The sequence below is a fragment of the Calliphora vicina genome, chromosome 2 (assembly GCF_958450345.1).
Source record: "Calliphora vicina chromosome 2, idCalVici1.1, whole genome shotgun sequence".
In the NCBI taxonomy this organism is placed as follows: domain Eukaryota; kingdom Metazoa; phylum Arthropoda; class Insecta; order Diptera; family Calliphoridae; genus Calliphora; species Calliphora vicina.
In genome coordinates this window covers 12009715-12033953 of record NC_088781.1, presented here as the reverse complement: position 1 = coordinate 12033953, position 24239 = coordinate 12009715, and the positions used below count along the sequence as shown (strand labels likewise).

Sequence of the window (24239 nt, the reverse complement as noted above, 5' to 3'; positions counted from 1 at the left end):
TATATTGCGGGACCTGACCAAACTGTGGTAAAATAAAATTCTAAATCAGAGTTTCCCTAATTCTCTTTTCATACCACTCCCCATAAAATAAAAAAGCTCTACAAAATATCTTATATCGTCGTCTTTGAATAATAATAGAGCAAATTTATTTTATTTAAAACAGTCCTAGAACCTATTCGTGTCATATGTATTAGATTTTCAGCTTTGCTTTAGTTTTGCTAAGGTAATTCCTGTATTTGGTGGTAGCAAAAGGGTCATACCTATTATGAGGTGATGAAATCTGACCAGATCATCACGGGGCACATGTACTGAACGCAACTGATTCGTTTGACCGAAAGACGCACAGAATATGCGGTCAGACATGAACCGTTATATTCCACCATGACAACGCTCGGACACATGTTGCAATACCTGTTGAGAAATATATTGAATTGGTTTAGAAGTCTTGCCTCCCCTGCTTTATAGGACCATGGCCTTTCCAACTACTATTTGTTAGGATACGCTTCACTTTGGAACATAGTGTCGGATTGGCAAAAATTGGGACCCACTGCTCCAAATGAAGATGTATGAGTGCGTTCTCCCCGTTTTTGTTGTTTTTAATAAACAAAAAAAAAACACCAGGCAGGAATACGTAGTGAGTGAACAGGCATAAAAATGCGTCGTCGCACACGCCCAATTTTATTAAGCCATAACTTAGCATAGCTGCTGTCAAGACTACTTAATGCAAATTATAAAATAAACTTAACTGCATACAGCTCGAGGTCGCATCAGTTAAAGAACCAGCAACAAATGAAGAAAACAAAATACGAATAGACGATGTACAAACAAACAAAACATATTTACCCGTAAGTCGGTGGTGTCAAATATGGTAGTAAGTCTGTCTAGATTTGTTTGTTGCTGGTATTCATTCTTGAGGTGGGTGTGTTCGGTAGCTTATGGACTTTAAAAAGCAATAATGCGATTAACTTAAAACACGGCCATAAATTTCAATGTTAAAAACTCGCACTGGACTGAAAACATAGTAAACAGCAATTCACACATTCAAAATAAATCTACTGCAAAAAAAAAAAAAACACCATCATCAAGCAGAAAGAACTGCTTGATGATGGTGTTTTTTTTTTTTTTGTTAAGATCATTTCAAAGCGAAAGGTTTTTTCACAGGAATTATTGAAATTTGTTTTAATGGTTTCCTTTTCGTTGGAATTTCAAATATAACTGGCATGTGCACTGATTGCTCAAGGAAGATGAGAATGAATGTATAAATACTATATTCCTTGTTGTTAATATTCTATCTTTATATACCTTTATTATGTTTACAAACCCTTCATTTTATTTTATTATTTATATTTTTTTTTATTTTTAGTCATACGACTTTAATTATCGCAAAGAAATCGAGGCGTTACCAATGCAAAATCATACCGAATGTCATTGCGTCAATCGTGGCAGTTTATTGCACGACTCTATGCCACGTGATAAAAGATCTGGTGGTAGTGGAGCTGGTGGTGGTCTTGGCTCTACAAGTTATTTGCATCATTTTCAACGGCAACAGCGAAAACAACAGCATCGACAGTCACAGCCACAATCACAGCAGCAGCTTCAGAGTCATCATCAACAGCAATTGCAAAATATGCTAGATTGCCATTGTCCTCGGCACTTTAATGTTTTCGAAGAGGATGTAGAGCGTCATGCCCATCTACCCAAGCCACACAGTGTTTTCATACGCAAATGCCGTTGTGACTGTTTGGTCAATAATCAAACATGTCTGCGGTTTAAACATGGCGAAGAGGGATTTTCCTTGGAAGATCGCAAGTAAGATTTCTTTCTACAATACAATTTATTTATTAATAGAATTTTTTTAGTTCTTTATTTTTGTTGTTATTTTAGCTTTAAGTAAAAAAGTTTCTGTTTCTGTATTTACCGGTTTTAGGCAAATTAACAGGAATTGTACCAAACAAAAGCTATTTTAAGTTCTTTAAGGCTTTTCAGTGCAAGCTGATTAAAAGTTCTAAATGTGTTTAGTAGGGATTACAAGAAATGTTTTATTATAACAGTAAACAGTGGGCCTAATTAACCCTCTAATGCCCAGGCATACCCAAGGCACTCATCACAAAAATTCCAATAAATGCAAATATAACTGATTTTGCATTTCAAAAACACATGTAGCAGTTGCTAAAAACCGCATTTAAATTATTTTAAAAGGCTTTCAAAGTTTTTGAAATTATATTTGCATTTTGCGATGAGTGCCTTCAGGCATGCTTAAGCATTAGAGGGTTAAAGAGAACAAAATTAGTCCAATCTGTACAAAGCTTGGGTCATCAATAGAGCATGCGCTAAACTTTCAGAATATTGTTAAATGATGTTGGAAATAGCCTTATAGGTGCTACTGCTGAACAAAGTTGAATATATTGTTACGTAATTACCTTTTAAAAACTGGCCCCCCGGGATTTATTTCCTTTAAATAAATCCGATACTTTTGATTGTAAATAAAAGCAGTTTAGTAGTTTACAATTGTAACAACTCTTTATTTATTTAAAATGTACAACAACAATTTAAATAGTCACTCAGTGTTTTTATACACGTTTATAAATTCGCAGAAATACACACACTTTATAATGTACAAGTATACACTGGCAATGCAGTTGATGTCTTTACTAAACGATGTTTCAAATTAGACTCATTTGTTTAGTGTTCTCTCGCTGCATTACCAAACTAGAATATTCGAATTCTAGAGCTTTCGATTTCTTTCCGAATTAGATTTTGAAATGCCTGTCATATTTTCTATGTAACTGACTTGTAATTAGGGATTGGAAACTGATTTTAATGGTAATCGCAATTAATCGCACCATTTAATCGTAACCATAATCGCACATTAAATATTGCCATTAAGAAGACATTTGAAGAATCCAGTTTTAAATATAAATTTAAGCTAATATAGGTATATTCCAAACTATTTACAAATGCATACTAAATTGAATCGATGATTTCAAAAACCAGTCAAGCAACAAATTATTGATTTTGAGTAAGTCTAAGAAAACTTTATATTTTTTCCTATGAAAGTTATATAAATAATATAAAGTTTGCACTTGATTGCTTTCTGAAACGAACAACCTCATTATTGTAAATTTCATAAGAAATATTCGAATTTACAAACTTCAAAAGTAAAATGAAAAAAAAAAATTTAAAGAGTTTAACATCATATTCATCATCATATTAGTTCTGAAATAACTAATATGATGATTATGATTATTTACTAAGACCTACAACATTTATGAAAAAATTAGATTAGGGCCTAGTATTATTACATCGTATTAAATAAATCACTTGACTTCTTCCTGCACTAAACACGGCTTTGCTTGGGGAGCAATATTTATTTTGTTTTTGCATTAAATTTTTAATTTTTTGTTGCTTAACTGGTTTTTGAAATAAACAATTCAATTAACTTGTAGGCAGAGAAAACCAATTCGTAGTAGCAACCGAAATTATTGCCAATCGATTTATTCTGCCTTAGTTACCGAATTTTGTGGTTGTGGCTATGAAATTTAAAAAATTGCAACAAAAGTTTGGTTTCTACAACAGATATTCTTATTTATCAGCTGAGTTTCTGTTGATAGAACCGAAATACTCTATGTGTGCAACCGAATCATTCGGTTTTCTATAATAAATTAAACGGAAAACTTAATTTAGATAAATATTGTTCGTGAATGAAGATATTTCAGTATTTTTAACCTGGAGCGTATCTAATGTTCTTAAGTTTCAATTAAAATTGAGATTCACTTAGAAATCAATTGGTAGGTTAATTTGTTACTTTACTGTGCGTAGTTAGTTTATACTTTTTTTATATTTCACTCTAAGTATTAGTTAATTTACTCGACAGTTGTAATACATTTACTTCTGTATAGTAAATTTTTAATCATTTCACTTAATCATTAGCATTTTAGCTGCTGACAGAACAATTTATACTTAATTATACCCTACACAACCATTGTGGGGAGGATATTATGCGTTTGTGCAGATGTTTGTAACACTCACCTTAAAGTATACCGATCGACTTAGAATCAATTTCTGAGTCGATTAAACGATGTCCGTCCGTCCGTACGTCTGGTTGGCTGGCTGTCCATGTAAACTTTGTGCGCAGAGTACAGGTCGCAATTTTGAAGATATTTCGATCAAATTTGGTACATATTACTTTTTCAGCCCAAGGACCAAGCCTATTGAAACTGTCCATTATTTCACCTAGCCCCCATACAAATGTCCCCTCGAAATTGGACTTTATCGGTCATTAATGTTTAATTTATATTTGTATCTCCACAAATTCCTCTCCAAATAAGTTTTATATATACAAAATTCATGTCACCAATTTTCGGTCCATAATTAGTCATAGCTCCCATATAGACCCGCTTCCGAAAATCACTTTAACGTGCATAAATCGCTTAAAAATGTTGGTATATACACAAAATTCAACATAAATAACTCCCATATAAGGCCCAGTTCCGAAAATCACTCACGAATATAAATTATTGATATTTTAAAAGAAAAATATTTTTACTCATTTACTTGGTGTAGGATATTATATGGGCATGACCGACCATACTTTCTTACTTGTTTTTCATTGATAATGGATGAAGTTCTAAATATCTTAAATTTTGTTGGCAGATATTGAGTGAATTGCAAACTGGTATAAATACTATTATGTATTACGATTTAACCTTTTAAAAGCGGTGGTTTGCAACAACTCTTTATTTATTAAAAAAAAAATATTTTAAGACAGCTGCATATATTACTGAACTGTGACCCTCTTAATTTTATTAAACAAGTAAAAGACATATATACCCTTCACCAAATTATACATTAAAATACAAATCTATATATATAAAAATGAAATGGTCCATTTATGTAATGTTATCACGTGAGAACGGCTAATGCGATTTGGCTGAAAAAAAAATTCAAAAAATCGGGGTAAAACTCGAAAAAAAAATTTCAGTCCAGTCAACTGTAATAAAAAAGCTACCTAAAGTATGCAGTACAAATTTATATATTTTATTTGCAAATAAATAAGAACAGGCAGGTGTATGTGGGTTGGAGAAACTTGAAGAACTAATATTAGTAAATGCCACCGGGCGAAGCCGGGGCAGTCAACTAGTTTCATTTTTTATTAAAAATTTTGACCCACTGCAGGTACAAACATTGTTGCAATGGACTTGAAAATGTCTATTATTATATATCCATATTGTCTATATTAATGACTAAGTAATCCAGATCTAGATAAAAAATAGGCCAAAAGTCGAGGTAGCCCCCGTTTTTTTTCCTTATAAGAGAATTCCCGATATATTGATGTATCAATCAAAAGTTATTTGGGGGCTATGGAAAGTTGATTTTAACATACAGGCGGACATGGACTTGTAGAAAATTATTTATAGAATAAATAAGGGTATCGTTACCGCAAGATAAACACAAATATTCCGGCACCTCAACGAAGATATGGGTAGGCCATTTAGGTAGCCTTATTGAATTTTTAATAAAAATTTAGATTTAAATGAAAATTCCTTTTTTATATAATATATAATTGATTTTTAATCTTTATTATTTGTTTTTCTCTCCCTCATTCCAGGTGCATATTGGAACGTAACTGTAAACCACCAGTTTGTTCATACGGTGAATATAATTTACGAGTTGGTCGATGCCCCAGCTATTATAGATCACATCTCCTGCAAACAACTTGAATACTCGTACATTTTTTTTAAATAATACTTAACGAATTTCCATGTAGTTTTTTATCTTATAAGTATTTTGAATTAAGTCATTTAGAATTAAGAAAAAAAATATTGTTTTATAGCTAGTTTTAGGTAAATTATTTTCGCAACTTGCCATAACTAAAGCAAAACTAAAAAAAAACAACATTTTCCTAAATATTTAACAAAATAAGTATTTAAACTAGAATTTAATAAAAGTCCTATGAATACTATAAATGTCTACGAATCTAAACACAAGGGTGATGATAACGATTTTTGATTATATACACATACATATATTTTTAAGATTTTAAATTTAGTAAAAACAACTTACCAGTATTGCACAATATTTTTCCAAAATATTTAACAATTTTTTTAAAATTAAATTAAAGAAATTTTACTTCTCTTTAAAATTGTATCTCTGACAAGCTCACATAAAAACATGATGACAATCTATGGATTTCTCATTTGAGTATTTTGTCTGGGGTGTCATTAGGTATTTCAAATGGGCTCAGTTGATAAAGTTCGCAAGGATGGAAAATATTTAATTGGAAACCCAAAATTATATTATTTATGTATATTAATATGTTTAGATAGCTTTTAATTTCAATTATCTTTGAACATTTTTAGTGCATATTAAGCTAACTTTACACTATCTGTCGATTCAACAGCTTAAATGTCTTCAGCTAGTGTAACAGTTCAATATTCAGAATAACTGGTGCATATTAAGCTACTTTTACACTATATGAATTATAATATGAGGGGTATGTTAATCAGCCCATAAGCAGCTATACTGTCTGAAAGCATCTCAATTATTCAACTCAGATGAGAACAGAAATAGTGTAAACGTAGCTTTATAATTGTTTTTTAGGTGAGAATAAATAACATTCGGATAATCGCTTAAAAAGAAGTAACAAATAATCGAGTATTCGAATAACTATCTTTTATTAACAAAAATTGCAAGAATTTTATAAATTATTTTGAAAAACAATAGTATTTTACTAACATTCTATATATACAACAATAGCGTTATAAGTAAATTAATAAATAAATAATTTTTGTATAATAATCCGTACTTAACTACATCTTATTATTAAGTTTAATATTAATGTTTAAGGTACTTTAAAATATCATTATAATGAAAATACTAAAGCGAGTATTTTTACATACTAGATTACGAGTATTATCTCACTTAATTAATACTTACATACCCTACCCTATGTACTAAATAATAATCTATAAGAATATAAAACTATTTAATGTTTTTATTTTTTGGATATTTTTATAATTTTTGTTATTTTTTTTAAATATTCTTTTTTTTGTATAATAAATACTAGTCAGATGACATTATTTAAATAATATGGTGGAAATTATTTCAAAGCAAGGGCTTTATGCATCTATATATCATAACAGATCACACAGCATATTTTGTGGTGACTGAACCTCAATGATTCAACGATACAACTTTGGGCGAACATTTCTTGTTTATGCTTTTGAGAAAGACAATTGAACACGCTTCCCGAAGTTGTACGAAGATTCTTGCGAAGAATCATTAATGACATATTTGCAATTGATATCACATATGGGTTTGTAATAGGTTGCTGATTTATTGGACAAAGACTGAAAAAATTCGTAATCCATTTCGAAAAAGAAATTTTTCAAATTTTCAGAATCAAGACCTCCTTTTATAATAAACATTTTTCAGTTTGGACCGAGAAAATAGTTTTGGTTGTGCTAACCGAATCACTGAATCGACTGACAACAAATCTGTTTTATCTTTGCTGAAATAATATTGTTACGAAATTGTATTTGAATTCAGACATAACGGTTTCTAGCGGTAGCATCTCAACATTTCTATTTCTGGAGACTTCTAATTGTGGACAATGTTGTTTACCGACCGATTAACAGTAGTTAATATAACTGTGGACATTATTAACATAGTTGTGGAACATATAACATTATATAAAAGCTTTGAGTTGATCATTGTATAAATAGAACTTTCAAGAAACATCAATAGATGGTGCTGGAAACATCTGGATGGTAATGCAGTGTATATTAGGTGGCTGTGAGAACATCAGGGAGTGAGTATAATTTGAAATATCGTTAATTAAAGATAAATATGATGTGAATTAAAAACGTGTATTTGTATAAAAACACATGTTACTGTGTAAATTTAAATAAATACAGAGTTATTGCAATTTTAAACTACTAAACTGCTTTTATTTGCAATCGAAAGTATCCGGATTATTTATAGGAAATAAACCACCGTTTTTAAAAGGTAAAAACGTAACAATATTGTAATTTTAAAGAGTGTTTCTAAAAAAATATTCCCGTGAATTCCCAGGAAATTTTTCCTAATTAGGAACACTAGTACACATTAAATTTAAGTATGGACGTTGATTTAGTTTATGATTGATTCTTTGAAGCCATTCAATCTTTCACACATATCGGTCGGAATGCTGGTAATTTCGCGTTCGGCATTATCAGGACTTCAGGTAACTCCATAAATATAAATCAAAAAGCGATAAATTACATAACCGACCATTTCTCGAGATTAGCGAACTTTTCTCTTTATTTTCGTGATGTTAGTCTTTTCTCAACACTTTGTTTGTACCACATATCACTGAAGTTTAGTCCATGCAATTGTGTCCAGACTATCACATCTATCTGACATTGCCCTAGTTTCGGTCCCTGATCACAGAGATAATGAGCAGACGGACGAGCTGTCCAGATGTGTTCTATTTAAATGTTTCAGACATTGTCCAAGTTTCTGTCTCTGATCACAGAGATAATGAGCATACGGACGAGGTCTGATCATAGATGTATTCGATTTAAATATGTCAGATTTATTAAATCTTCTTACTCTATTTCAAAAAGCTGACAAAAGATTGTGCAAAATGGAAGAAACATGCAAGGTTGCCAGGAAAATGTGGCCTGTAAAAGATGTGAAACACACTATAGGACTTTTGAATAAAAATAAAGAGGACATTTCGAGTATAATGACATTACAAATGTATAATAGTATGATCGGTAAACATGCGAACAGATATGAACCTCCTTTCCACAACTGACGAAACTGCGGAAATGATGAAACTGTTTTTTATCTTCTCTGTCCGTCATTTCATAAGTTAAAACATAAATTCCTTAGCGAATATATGCTAAACGATCTATTTGAAATATAGCAAACCAGGGGGGCTTATACCTGAATAAGATATGCTGGATCTAGAACCCATTTTATTAGCATATAATCTTGATCATCGATCTCATTGATTGGTATAGTCATATCAAAACGACTTCTCAACAATGGTGATCATTTCTGGTTTGCGAATAAATACGTTTTACACCTCTGCATCTAGTACTCATTTAACTAGCATATAATGCTGATCTTGCTCATCGATCTCATTGAGTGGTATGGTCATATCAACATGGCGATCAATTCCGGATTGCGGAAAAATACATTTTAAACCTCTGATCCTTTTTGATTCGATCTGGAAATGGAAAACTAAGATTTTAACAAAAATGTAGACAGATTCCCAATTTCTGAGAAGTATCTAGAATCGACTGATTTGGTAATTTGGTGCATGAAATGGTGAATATATTGACTCGAATTTATGCAACAGAAAATGGCTAGTAAGACTATTATTAGACCAAAAATTAAGTAAGTACTCTCAAGGATCATAAAAAAAGTTTAAGTATGTATTTAAACACAAAATTGTTATGTCCCTATTGGCAACTAACTACCTAGTTTGTATAAAAAAGTTCGGAAAATTGTTATACAGATTAACATCAATCTTTTATATACACTAATACCCCGGTTTGAGTCACTTCGTTTTGCGTCGGTTTCGAAGTTGCATCTTTTAAAATTTCTGTGATTTCGAAGTTGCTTCGATTTTGTTCCAATTTGCGTTGCTTGGCTTCGAGGTTGCGTCGTTAGTGCTTCGATTTGCCTCGTTTTTATTTCAGTTTGCGTAGCATGGCTTCGAAGTTGCGTCGTTAATCCCGGTCCACACTGTGAAACATTTGCTGCAAAACATTTTTAAATTCTCTTCTGAAACTGCATTCGTGTCCACACGGTGATGTTTTTGCTTTGCAGTTTTTGACATTTCTGTACAGAACGAATATGAACGAATAAATGTGGATGACATACTCAACAAAAACTTCATGTACATGAAACAGAGTACCCTTTTTTGCAGCAAATGTTTCACAGTATGGATGGGGACTTAATACTTCGATTTGCGTGGTTAATATGACAATGTCTGTATTGAAAAATCAATTTTGTCAGCAAAAATTATGAATCTAGTAACCAATTAAATAAAAATCAATACAAATGTATGGAAAAACGTGCTTCGTTTTGTGTCGTTTCTATTTGCGCCGCGTTTCTCCAGGCTCAATCAGCGATTCAAACCAGAGTATTAGTGTATAGTATTGACTAAGCTTTATTAAGCTTCGTTTTTCTTAGTTTTTGAAATGAACCGATCTTGTTTGCTCTTAAAATTAGTTCCAAAATGCTCAATTAGACTTATTTTGGAAACATTGCTAGGATTGTAAGGGATTTTAGGAAAATAATAAATCTGATATAAAACAAATGATATTGTAATGATAGTTCTGTATAGCTAATGCCAGGGAGATCCTTTCTGATAAAAATTAAGAATCTCGCTTTCAGAAAGCTTAATAAAATTTACGTATCTAAAATTTATGTAATGCTATCACTGCTGCTTTAGTTTTTTCTCCAAGATATTTAAAATCCACAGAATACTTAAAAAGCTCACTAAAATTAAGCCATAAATGTCCAATAAATAATACTCCATGAAATTCAATTCCAAAGCCATACTCTGCAAATGTTTAGCACCTTTGTGTCTCAAAACATATTCTAACCAATATACCGCACTCTTCTCACTACCTAAGGGTCTGTCATGATACAATTTTGAAAACTTCTTAATATTAGTACCATAAATATCATTCCCCAAAAGCTGTTTCAAAGATTTTAACACATTTTCACAAGTAATATTACCTATTTGTAATTTTAAACCAAATCCCTTTTTAACAATTTTATCTACATTGGCTCTTTGATCGCCAAAAAAGGATATACCCAGCATGGGTTTACCATACCATAGAGACTCTGTCATACTGCCTTTACCGCCATGAGTTATGAAGAGTTTGGTGTGTGAAGAGTTTAATATAGTGGATTGAAGCCACCATGATTTACATTTAACATTGGATAAGGGAAATTTTAATTCCAGCTCCGAGCAATTTTTATCATAAGTCCATAGAATGGTGTAATTGGAAAAGTTTTGAAAAGCTTCTATAAAGGCTTGTTCTAAGGCAATTGGTAGTAATGACCATTTAACTCTAGAACCAAAACTGAAATATATAACATTTTCGTTGGGTTCTATAAAGCTATTGAGATTAAATTTATTTTCAAGGGAAGTTAACTTGCTTTCAATACCTCCTATGTCTATTATAGAAGGTAAATAGGGAGCTATTGGTCCTTCACTGAGCGTATGATGATTACACAATACCAGGGATACCGATTTTCGTATTTCCTTAAATGAGGGATATTGCTTGGCTGGAAATTGTTTGCTGTAATATGTAAATTAGATTTTACTCAAAAAATTTTCTAATTCAAATTAAAACTTACTTATAAATCTGCTTCATTTTGTCAAGAGCCAAGAGTTCCACAAATTTTTCAAACCAGCCAAAAACTATAGCTTTAATACCCTTAAACTGATGACTGTCATAGGGCTGGGTTACATACCATCTTTCTTCGGGATTGCCCATTAAACTTTGCACAAATCCTATAGGTTGCCCAGTCCAAATTAATACCACTGGACACTTAAAGTAAGCTCCGTAGCCCAATTGGTAGTCATTGAATAAATAACCCATGATCAAAAGATCATATTGATTTTCCTTTTTTAAAAATGCGTGCCATTGAGGATCATTCATGAATTTGCTTGTGTTTTCAAGGCGTTTAATCATTCTTTCAAGTTTATCCAGAGGATTGATACGATTTGATCTGGTTGTGATCACAGTTTCTGTATAGTTATTAGACAGCTTCAGCCATTTTATGTTTTCCACATCCATTACATCTTTGATATCTAAGGTAGTGATCACTGTTACATTGTGACCTCGTTGTACCAGCAAATTGACCACAGATGAATAAACCAGTAAATGGGATTGATGGCCGTTAATGACTAAGGCTAAAATATTGGCACTCTGAGCATTTTGGAAACTCCCAATAAAAACTAGTAAAAGTAATGTAGTGTATAGTTTGAAAGACATTCTGTAACTAAACATTTATGTATAAAAAGAATTGTTTCAATTGATTTGTGACCAAATAGTTCCATCCAGCTAATTAGTTAGCAATCAATCACAGCAATCATTTTGAGTTTGATAACACAGTGGGTTTACACACATAAATGTGAATGTTTGTATGTTTATTTACAAAAATCTTACCTAATTATTTTGTGAATTATCAATTGCATTGGATTTTTAGGCAGACACTTGTCTTCTATTAAATACAAATTAAAAAGTCATAAAATGATAAAAGTGGGTTTTAGAGAATTTATGCATAAACATTTTGCTTAAGTTTGTTGTGTTGTAGACATTACACAGTGGGGCCGTTTTTAAAATAAATGGTAATTAAAGGTTAATTAAACGAAAATGTTGAGTGTCCAATATAAATATAGATTTTTGTTGAATTATTGACTAACATATGAACAATAGAACACGATTACTTCTTTTTTTCCAAATATTTTGGGAAATGTATCTGCCATTGCTAACTGGTTGATTCGATTAACATAAAATTTCACATAGACGTAGCTGAGTAGTATTCAGTTAAAAGTTTTGAAGACGGACCTCATACTTCTTCCAGGAGTAGCGCTGTTGGATCTTAAAGTAGGGCTCCTCGGACATCCAACATTTATGGCAACCGAATCCAAATGCAATATATTTTTGTGCAAAAATTATAAGGAATGGTCGTAGAGCATTGAAATTTGCCACCGAGAATTATATGGACTAAATTAAGAAAAAAATGAAATTTTATCAAAATCGACCACTGTCCATACAATCCAAATCGATTTTTTCGCGTAAAATTTTTTATATCCAAGCAAAAGTCTAGAAATTTGGTCAATTCATTTATTGAAACAAAAAAGGAACGCATGCCGAGTTTCAATTAAATCGGTCATGCCCACCGCCCACGAAACCCATACATAGATAAGAATTTTTTTGATATTTCGTTTATTATTCGACAAAAAATGTTAAGTTTTTATTCTGTTCCGAAAACTGCCAAAAACAATTTTTTTTTAATCGAAACAAGACAACCCCACCTTTCATTTTATTAAAAAAACAGATTGGGGGAAAGTGGGGCTACATTTTTTTTCTCCATGGAAAATCAAAAATAAAATAGTTTTTAGAGGCTTATAAATATGGCCATATCTTCTTAACCCATTTTCGGCTGGTGGTCGAATTTTCGACCAGCAACTTTGTAAGTGAATATCTAAGAAGCTGACCATATTTTTTTAAATATGTTTTAACAGAAATTATGTTTTATATTTTTTTAACATCTTTGATATATTTATTTTCTGTCTTTAAGTAAAACCAGAATTTTTTCTTGATGGAGCAAAAAATTCAATTTTTAGTCACTTTTCTAAAATGTTAAAAAAATTAAAAAAATAAAAAAGTAATTAATTTTTATTACTTTTCCGTGAAGACAAAATACCAAATTATAAGAAAAAAAAGAAATCAAATTCAAAATGATAAAACTCTTACTTTTGAGAGGCCGTAATTTTTAGTGGTCGAAAATTCGACCAATGGCCGAAACCCATCATATAGCGTCATGAATACTAATTTAATTATTTTCTTTTCTTATTATATTAAAATACTTCAAAATCATAACATATGTTTTATTTTTACCCTTGGGTAATTTTTATGTGATAAATGCATATCATTTTGTTTTGTGAGACCTAATTCTCCTTTTTATATTTATGCATTATATTTGGATAATTCCATTATTGCGGAAATGGTTGCTTTTACAAATGTCTATGCGCGTGAAAATAATGCTACTGCTAACCTTTACCAATAGAATTGCGTCGGTTCATTAGAATTTTATATTTGTCTGGTTATCATACTTTACCACATATCGATCATTATTGGTCTTCTCCGACATGGCATTATCAATGTTGAAACAGGTATTTGCATCTTGCCGATAATACTAATTTGGATATATCAGATCGTTTTGTTGCACTCATGTAAGATGTTTATAAAATAAAAGCCAATTCGATTCGGCTTTAAGTCGTTATTTTATAGTATTTTATACAGTGGTTCAGCCACATCTTATAGTAAGAGCATATGTCCTGGTGCCCAAAAAGTTTTAAATTTGCTTGCTAACGTACCTGATCCGGAGTTTCATACTGTTTCCTTTGACAATTTTGTGTTCTTCTTATCAGCTTATGTGTCTTTTTGAGTCAAAATTTTATGCAATTGGAACTATACGTGAAAACAGAATTGAAAATGTTCCGTTGCAAAATCTAAAGAAAGGTTGCAAGGAGAATTTGTTCCTTTAGTTGATAGTCAACAGTAATGTTATAACAATAACTCCACAGTTGAACCACTGGTCAATGCAAAAAGATGTTGTCGCAAGCAGAAGAAAACCATAACAATTCCATAGCCGAAAAGAACAGAAAAACTTAAAAACAACAAACCATTATCCCAACTTGATTTTCATTCTGAAGTCACAAGTAAACTATTGACATACGAAAAGGATAATGAGTCTGAAAATTAGAACCTGAAATATCCCACGAACAATCCTCGAATCAATGAGAAAGTACACGACGTATCAAAAAGCGCATAGAATAAACATAGTCGGTGTAAGCTATACAAGAACCACACTTTATTTACATGTAAGAAGTGCAATATTTATCTATACATCAAATGTTTTGATGAATACCATACATTTTTTAAATGTCACGTATTCAGAAATAATATTTATTTTAAATTAAACCGCATTACTTTAATATTTTCCTTCAAACTAAAGATTTTCTTTTATTAATTGCAAATATTTATATTTCTTAAATTATATCGTTTTCGGCCAATGGTGGATTTTTCGACCAAGCCATACTAGGAAAATGGCAACCCTGGGACAAAAAATTTTAATTTTTTTTTCTTAATTGGAGCTTTTAATCCTTGCCTTTAAAAGGAATTTAATAAGCTCCGTCGGATTCTGGTAGTGGCCGATAATGGGTTAATGGTTTATGATATCCCCATATTTTTTTTTTTGTATTTATGGAGAAATGCTATATTTTTCGAATATGTTAAAATTAAATTGTATAATTAGGAAAATTATACATAAAATAAACCACTGAATTGCGTGAAAATATATGTATATTTTTGCTTAACACCCTTGCATGGACTTTACTTAAATTTTTTTTAAAAAAAATAAAATTTTTCTTAAAACTATCAGTGTACATTTCATCTTTAAACATTTCTCTACAAAACTGCATCACTTGATTTTTGCAATTAAGTGTTTGAAAATTTTACTTTTTGACACCAAAATCCCTCTGTGCATTGCCAGAGGGAAACTACAAATTTCTGGTTGCCAATTTGTAACAGAAATGTTAGCCGTCAGTTGACATCTGTAATATCATTTGGGCAACGGACAACGCAACTGAAGTTCGGTTGCAATTCTTAATCGACCCATAAATAATAAAATAATTCAGTGTATGACTTAAAAAAGCGAGATTTACAATAGAAGGCGTATCTTTTGAACTCATTTTTTGTTTTTAATAACTTATATGTCATTTTGAAGAGTACATATCTGTTATATATTCTCACTTAGTTATTGAACATTATAGTATAAAGAACAAAGGTTTTTTTTGTGCCGCTGAGGCATATCTATTACTCACAAAGCTTTCAGTTTCAATGTGCGAGAGATGATTTGTGCGTTTCAAAAGTAGTGATTTTGACACGGAAGACAAAGATCGCCCAGGTCAGCCAAAAAAGATTGAACACCAAGAATTGAAGGCATTACTCAATGAAGATTGTTGTCAAACTCAACAAGATCTTGAAAATCAATGGGAGCTACTCTAGCAATAATTTCGAAATGTTCTCGGGCAGCAGGATTCATCAAAAAGTAGAGAAATTTAGTACCATATGAATTGAAGCCAAGAGTCTTTGAAAGACGATAAGGAAATAATGTTTGTACCGAATCGATACTTGCAATGAAAAATTGATCCATGAACCCGTGGTCAGCTTGGGTGGCCGGCCGAATAGATGCCAATGCCAAATATCCATTGCGCTAAGGTAATTCTCTGTATTTAATGGGAGGAAAAGGGTTCCTATCTATTATGACCTGCAGAAATCTGATCAGACCATCACAATTGATTCGTTTGAATCGATCAGTAGCCGAAAAAGGCCCAGAATATGCGGCCAGACATGAAACCGTAATAATCCATCATGACAACACTCCGCCACATGTAGTAATACCAGTTAAAACTATTTAGAATAAAGTGGTTGGGAAGTTTTGCCTTACCCGCCTTATAGTCCAGACCGTGCCCCATCCGACTACTATTTGTTTCGATCGATGCAGAACGCTCTCTCTGGGATACGCTTCACTTTGGAACAGAGTATCCGAATTTGGATTGATTCGTTCTTGACCTAAAAATTTGAGAATTTCTTTTGACTCGGAATCATAGCTAACAATATAAATTTATTTTATACAAAGGTTTCAAAACAAAAGTACATTTTGAAATATCTCGCATTTTTAAGTTATACACCCAATATGTTTAAAGTTTCTACAAAATCCCCATTTTAAACTAAATTTTCGGAACAACCAAATTACTCCCAGAGCATGATATTGCATTGTTTTGTTTGAGAGAAAGATTAACAGAAAGAGGAACCATATTTAACAAAACCAAATTTATTTAAACGCATAAATACAAACACAAACAACTTAATTACTCAAACTCAACAACAAAGCAGTTCCCCGCTTTATCCAATGATCCGCCTTCTCACTGCCAGCTTTCAAGTCCACAGCAATTACAAATGAACCCGATCTTTGGGGATAATAATAGGCTGGACATGAATAAATTCCTTTCGTCTTCTTCTTCAGCTGCTCCACCGGCTTAAAGTGTATGACAGGCATAGAGGAAACCAATTCCATAGGAAGTGGTTCGGTAAGAGATTGGCCTTTACGCCACCAACCGGCACCTTCCAGAAACAGGCCACGCACATAAACACCGCCACCCTCACGTATAATGCGAGCAGCGGCGGCATCTTCTTCCACGAAAACAAAAAATTCCCAACTCAATTCATCAATTGGGGTGCGGGTGGCCCTAGCCGATGTTTGCAGCACAGCAGTTAAAAAGCCGGTGGGAAAGGTGTAGGCGGCTAGCCAAAACAAAGTGGGAGGTTTAAGAGTTTTAGCCCAGTTGGAAAAATGTTCAATTCTAAAGATCAAATCACGAGACCAGGAGGCCAGGGGTTTTTCGGATTGATAAGCTAAAATCGTAAGGAAGTAAAGATTAAATTGTTACAGATTTAATGTTAGCTAAACCCACATTTCAACCACAAGGCGGGCACACGACCTTCATAAACAGCTACATAAATCTCTTCTAAATCTGAGCTCATTACAACCAGCCCTTTTATGCCCTTTTGCAGATCTCTTAAATGTACTTTCATATTTCTCAACAAAACATTATAGCGCTCCATTTCCTGCAGTAAAACCACTTCTAAAGGGTTGCGATTTAAACCCACCAATTTGGCAGTTTGCTCATAATTCAATTCTTTGGGAGTACTCTGAGCTATATCTTGAGCCAGACGTAAAACTTTGGATTCTTTGCTTTCACCTTCCGTGGTTGAGGTTTGAACCTGCATAGATATAAGAGTGCCAAAGAGCATGCGAGTTTCCCCTATTAAAGAAGCAATATCGGCATTAGAATGCTGGCCAAAGGCTTCAGGTTTATCAAAATTGGGAAATTGTTGTATATGATCATTATAGGACTGTAGATCACCATCGTAAGGTATAAAATAATTAGCCAAGGAAGATAGTCTAAAATAACAGTCAAATTAATTTGATTTTTTCTTTAGAAGATATCGTGAGTTGTCTCACCTAAATTTGGAGATATTTAAAGCTTCATTGCAAAAATATTGATTGATATAAGTGGTTAGCAATCTACGATCCCAATCGTCTGTAACATGACCTCCATAATTAACTCCAGCTATTAGATATTTCAAGGCATCCCAAGGTGTTTCCTCATACTCGTTTAGGTACAACAGCAACAAGATCTCCGAAATCTCAAAGTCAGAGTTATTGAAACTATAAATAACATTCCAGCCCAATTGCAAAAACTTCTTACGCTCCAGTAATATAGTGTGAAAGAAACACAATGAGAACAATAGTTTTTTATATTTTCCCGGATCATTGGCCAAATCAAAATTGGCCTCATTCACATTACTATACAAACGTTTCATATTGGCTTTTATGCCTCTAGGAGGTTCCGTGGTCATTTTTATGCTGATTTGTAATATAGAAATGGGAAAATCCGGATGAGGACTGGAGCTAAGCCATAAACGAAAACGTTTGTGTATTTTCATGGTTTGTATGGTGGCTATAATTTTATCTAGTGTGGGCATCCAACTGAGCGATAAATGGCAATTGGCTAGAAATACCCAATTGCCCTCTCTTACTCCATCCATTATCATTTTTGTGGCCACCGGCGCCTGACCCTGACCCAAACTCAGAGAAAATATATGTGAGGACATTTTTACTTGTTCGGCCAAAGTCAGAAGCGATTGTGTAGGATCAACTCCCGGTGATAAAACAAATATTAAAGGAGTTTGTGGCAAAGACTCTTCGAAGGCTACTTTGAGGTCTAAAACTGGAGGCTCTATAAAGCGAGTTCCCAATGAGTTCACAATGAATTGGGTGAGACAAAATTGTATGCGGTCGGCTCTTAGACATCTGACAACACAAATCTTTTGAAAATCTGTTAATTTGTCATTCCATTCTCCCACAAGATCTTCCACTTCAGGCGTTGTGGTGGCATACCAAACTAAAGGAAAGAATATATAATCAGATTTTGGTTTTTAATATGAATTTAAGATAACATACTTTGCCAGGCCTTAGAATTTTGTTCAAACGAGTCAATAATGCCATGAAATCCCGCCACTTTATCTAATTCCGTGATATTGTCCCAGGACTGCTCACTAATCCAATCTAATATAAGTAAGAAAGTATGGTATAGTTGTCAATGTCCACCTTTTAATACCCTGCACCAGCTTGATATTGTAATTAATTCATTATTTAACTTTAAATAGGTAAATTTTCGACTGATCCTCAATAAGAAACTTAATCATGCTAAAGTTTATTTCGATATCTAAATTTCTAAAACTTTCATTACAGTTGGGAACATTGACTCGGCAATGTCCGCCTTTTAATACTCTGCACCATCTGGATATTGTAATTAATTCATTATCTTGCTTAAATTATGTAAGTTTTCATCTGATCCTCATAGAATTTTGAATAAGAAACTTAATCGTGCTAAAGATTATCTTGATATCCAAAGTTCTAAAACTTTTATTACAGTTGGGAACATTGACTACTTTGCAACCTTATAGATTTATAACAAGTTTTACATTGGACGGACGGAATGGCGGACATCATTAAATGAACTGTGGAAAGCGGTTCTTTATGGAAAGGCATATTTTATGGTGGATGTTGGAACCCATCTTTGGACGTTACAAAATGTTTGGCTTGTTACTTATAAAACCTTAACATAATGAATGTCCGATCACAAACATCGGTTTTGTGTACAGATAACCCGTACCCCAATGCCATCTGCACAAACGGGAAGGGTATTCCTCCTAGAGTGGTGTAGAGTATACGCTGTGAAATAATAATTGGATGTGTCAGAAGCTAAAAGTCCTAAATTAGTGATGTTTGAAAAATAGATTTTTAAAATTTATGAAAATTATAAAACGGAACAAATGGAACGGAAAAATAAGTAAGAAAGTATGGTCGGTCAAGCCCGTCCATATAATACCCTACACTAAGTAAAAGAGCAAAAACATTTTTCTTTTAAACTTTCAATAATTTATATTTTTGAGTGATTTTCGGAAGAGGGCCTTATATGGGGGCTATGACCAATTATGAACCGATCACCATGAAATTAGGTGATGAGACTAATATTTTTGGGCGTTACAGACATCTGCACAAACGCATAATACCCTCCCCACTATGGTGGTGTAGGGTACAAATAGTCCCTCCTCATAAATTAAATAATAGAAGAACAAAATAATTTTAAAAGAGTTTACAACTAATTATATAGTAATACAACAAAATTGAGAAATTTTGGAAAAGTAGAGTTAGGCCTTTTAGCTTCTGAAACATCCAATTATAGCAGATATAAATATAATTAACTTACGTGCAGCAGGATTTGGTGGCTGTCCCAGTTTATCCAGCACTATACCACCTTTCAAAATAAACTCATACTCCGCCTCCACCAATTTGCCAGCATTTCCCAATATCTGAGCAGACATGTGTATGGAAAATAAAAGCTTGTGTTTCTCAAACAAGCCGCGGCAAGTATTCTTATAAACCGAATAAGTATGAAAGTCATTGATATTGACAATACGCTCTCTGACATTTAAATGTCTGGGACTTTTTTCGATGGATTGAGTAAATAGCAATATATAAGCGGCTAGCGAGAAAACATACATGGGATCAATTTTGGACATGTCCATTAAAACAAAGAATAAAATAGAAGCACGTTCTGCAGCTGGTTGATACTCCTGGCGAGCTGTATCGATTTCAATTTCGGTCACTTCAGCCGTACTAAGCGACTCCTTAACTAAGGCCGAGGTTTGGCGAGACTTTTGTAAAGTGGCAAACAATTCATCATCCTCCAAAATGGAACCTTTACTTTCATTTAACAACCTCAAAATCTCATTATCCAAATCGATAAGGGTTCTTTTGTTGCGCGCAATTGTCATAACCAGCTCATCTTTTTGCTCTTCCAAGGCAGGCTTTTCCTTGCGCACCACTATGCCCAGTAGTTGGGCCTGTAAACCATCTTGTTTTAAAGCGAAATTAACTATAGTTGTCTTGGAAGATATTTCGGGTGGATAGTGAGGATTGGCTATTTTGGTGGTTATATACAAACGGAAATTGCTATGGTAGCTTAGGAATTTATCATTGAACTTGATTAACCTTTGGCCACTTTGTATAACAAAGCTCTTTTTCAATATAGGATTAATAGCTTGATCAAGGTGTTCTCCTACATTTTGCAACAACACCGGATTGCCATTTTGCAGCGACAACTCCAAAGTTTTCAAATAATCCAATTGCCCAAAATCTATTACTTTCAAATCATTAGTTTCCTCAAAGTTTTTAATCCAAGTATTTGCTTGCATTTGGGGATCAATAATCAAAGGCCAACGACTACCCTGGGTAACAATCATGCCATTTTCTGTACTGAAATCATCAGCCGGCAGACCCTGTATATTCCACTCTCTAACTGTTACAGCATCCAATAGAAATGCGGTGATTTTAAGTTCTTCTGTGGCTGGTATTTGTCTGTCTTTTATTAAGTTCAGCCATTTATCTAATAGAATTTCACGATACTTGGTATCAAATGGTCCCAAGTAAGAGACAAAGGCTGTGGATATCAAACAATTTCCCGGTAGCTTCTCAAATTGGCCATCTAAATTGGCCACTGTATCGATCCAACGTTCTCTTTCTCCCGCCAAAGATTCCACTAATATTATAGCTCTCTCCAGCTGCTTACGCAATTTCTCTTCTTTGGCTCTTAGTTCATTTAAAAGCTCTGTTTTTTCATTGAGTTGGCGATAGAGTTCAGCCAGCCTGGCATTTAACTCTTCCAGTTTAGCTCTAGCTGCCGCCAATAAGGCCTGTTTTTCCGCCAAAGAACGCATGGCATTGTCTAATTTTTCCTGTTTGGGAGCCACTATACGATACACTTTGCCATAATTCTCAATAGCCATAATCCATTGCATCAAGGATTTACAGGCCACTGATACTACGGCCACCTTTTCGGGCTCCAATTCGGGATTTTTGGTATATACAGCAATTTTCTTAAAAGTCTTATCGGATACATTATCTCTATCGAAATTTTTCAGATCATTGAGGAATGTAGCTTCGCCCAATACCTTTTTGGCATTCTCCCAAGTGGGTTCCTTACCCAACAGTATCAATACAGCTTCCATAACCTTTTCAATTTTCATGGGAGGTTTGGCATATGATTTAACCTCGGCTACATCCTTTTTGTTTAAAGCATCTAAAGCCTTAACAGCAGCATCTATCATGGGTAAGACAACATCTAAGTCAGCTTTCGCAGTGGCTGCCAATTCCAGACAAATCACCTCTTCTTTTCTTATTATGACAGCCTCAAAGTCTACCTTTTCTTTTTGTTCTGTGGCTTCTGCCTTTTGAGTCTCAATTATAGCTATGAATTCTTCACATTCTACAGCTAAAACTTTCACTTGGGCCGAGCTGACTTTAAGTTCCTCAGACATGCCACTTACTTTCTCCTGTGTTTCTGCTATCTTGGATAAACCATTTCTTAATTTGTTGGCACTAGAGGATATTTCAAATCTCTTTTGTTCCAGCAGTTCCTTGAAACCACTCACCAGTTGCAAATAGTTTAGAGAGGTTACATAGTTTTGCCTTTTAACTTCTCTTAACATTAGGCCTGATATTTCTGTAACATTGGAATGTATAACAGAGCAGCTATATGCCACTTCTCGTTGTAAAGTACTTTCAGTAGTCACTACTAAACTGTCTCTATGTTTTTCAGATTCTTTGCCAGGAGCTGGCACATGTATTTTAAAACCAGTCAAAAATGTAGAGGCCACTTCCAATAGGGCCTCCTGAGACCATAACCTAAACCAATTGGGGGTAGTGTTATTTATAAGAGCCGGATACTGTCTTATAAAGGATCTGAATGAGTCTCCTATAGGACTCATGGCTAAAGCAATGTGCATATTATCTCTAACATTTTGCATAAAAAAGTTGTACATAGCTTCCGTGGTTAATTGCACATTGGCCTTTTTGGCCGGCCTCTCTAGTTCATTTTTCAGCTCCTCAAATTCATCCGACTTAAACAGATTAATTTCCGCGGTACTTAACATATTATTGATGATTTCCAAAAATGTATCCTCCACCACTTGCTCTCCACTGAATATGAAAACTGTGGCTCTTTGTTTAACGCCCGTTAATTTATATAAATTCTTTAAATCCTCCCTAAATTCTTGGGTCTTGTACTTCTTGGTTACTTCTATCTGAAACACACCCATTTCCAATATAAAAGCAGCCAGCTTTACCAAAACCTGGCGCCCAGAACCTCCTATGCCTATATTTAAAATGTGACCACGGGGTTGCGATATTACTCTCACGATTCTGGCCACATGTTCAATGGCATCTTTGAAGAACACCAACTGCATGCGGGCCATACCCGAGTTATTGTATTCAGTCATTTGATTGTTAATATAAGTTCTTAATTTATCATAAGACAAATCTTCATAATAACCCTGGGCACTCATGAATTCCCCGAATATAGGCACCGATTTATTAGGACATAAACTATGTAAAGTTATTTCCATATATTTGCCCAAAACTTCATTAAATTTATTTTGAAACCAAGATTGATCATTATCATCCACCAAACGATCTGAGTACACCCTAAAACACTCATGAACCCAAAGTCTTAAGAATTGAAACTTCTTAACCTGCAACTCTGAATTACTGCGCAGCAGTCCCTGAAACACCTTTGAAATATCTCTGAGATTGAACAAATAATGCGATTTATTAGGAGTGGGCAGCATTTTTTCCACCACATCCCGGTACATGTGTATGGAGGCCTCAGTAATGGGCTCCCATAGTTCACGCACTTCATTTGCAAATGTTTGTAATTTCTGTCTAATCATGGTGCCAAAAATTCTTCTTATAATCTCCTCGCTGGGAAACGTCATATTGAGTAGGAAAAATCTACTCATGGTGCGTGATGATATTATTTGTCTTCCACCCCCAGGAGGACCCATAGCCGCCATAAGCAAAGTATTGAGTACATAAATTTTCTGTTGATTTCTACGATTAAACCAATATTTATAATCGATCCATTGTCTAATCAATTCCAGCGGCGGCTGAGAACCATAAACATCTTTGGCCGGCATATTGAAATCGTCCATAAAGCAGATCATTTTCTTGCCACCAATGGGGACATAGTGAGTTTTAGTTCTTTTTTCAGTGCGATTTTCTATAGATTCTTGTAAGCCAGCAGCAGTGGTCTAATTTTATAAAAAATATCCAAATGTTATAGTAAATATCTATATGATCGGTCTAGGTAAAAATGTTACTCTAATCAACTTTAAAAAAAATAAATTTTGGTTTGTTCTAAGATGACATTTTGAAATTCTTTTCAGACTAACTATTGATTTGATTAAAAGAAAAGGAAAGAATTCTAACAATGCGCTTCCAGAAACAGACGAATAACTTAAATC

General features: G+C 33.5%; 3 protein-coding genes across 3 annotated transcripts in view; 1 reads left to right on the top strand and 2 right to left on the bottom strand.

The window, feature by feature from the left end:
- The window catches only part of LOC135951407 (DNA topoisomerase 1-like), a 62530-nt gene extending 55442 nt beyond the window's left edge, over positions 1 to 7088 (top strand). The window contains exons 5-6 of the mRNA XM_065501055.1: positions 1364 to 1809; positions 5609 to 7088. Of these exons, the coding sequence (XP_065357127.1) occupies positions 1364 to 1809; positions 5609 to 5720 (558 nt within the window). The 3' untranslated portion in view covers positions 5721 to 7088. The remainder of the gene's footprint in view (positions 1 to 1363; positions 1810 to 5608) is intronic.
- Positions 7089 to 10435: 3347 nt separating this feature from the next.
- Positions 10436 to 12008, bottom strand: Ugt307A1 (UDP-glycosyltransferase family 307 member A1). Its single transcript, XM_065499325.1, has 2 exons — positions 11368 to 12008; positions 10436 to 11309 (listed from the first exon to the last, which is right to left on the bottom strand). Exons 1-2 carry the CDS (start codon positions 12006 to 12008, stop codon positions 10436 to 10438), a joined length of 1515 nt encoding a protein of 504 aa, XP_065355397.1.
- Positions 12009 to 16674: 4666 nt separating this feature from the next.
- The window catches only part of kl-2 (dynein heavy chain 2, axonemal kl-2), a 30166-nt gene continuing 22601 nt past the window's right edge, over positions 16675 to 24239 (bottom strand). Inside the window, exons 8-12 of the mRNA XM_065502047.1 lie at positions 20147 to 24026; positions 18835 to 18939; positions 17833 to 18775; positions 17282 to 17772; positions 16675 to 17222 (exon numbers count right to left, since the gene is read on the bottom strand). Of these exons, the coding sequence (XP_065358119.1) occupies positions 16675 to 17222; positions 17282 to 17772; positions 17833 to 18775; positions 18835 to 18939; positions 20147 to 24026 (5967 nt within the window). The remainder of the gene's footprint in view (positions 17223 to 17281; positions 17773 to 17832; positions 18776 to 18834; positions 18940 to 20146; positions 24027 to 24239) is intronic.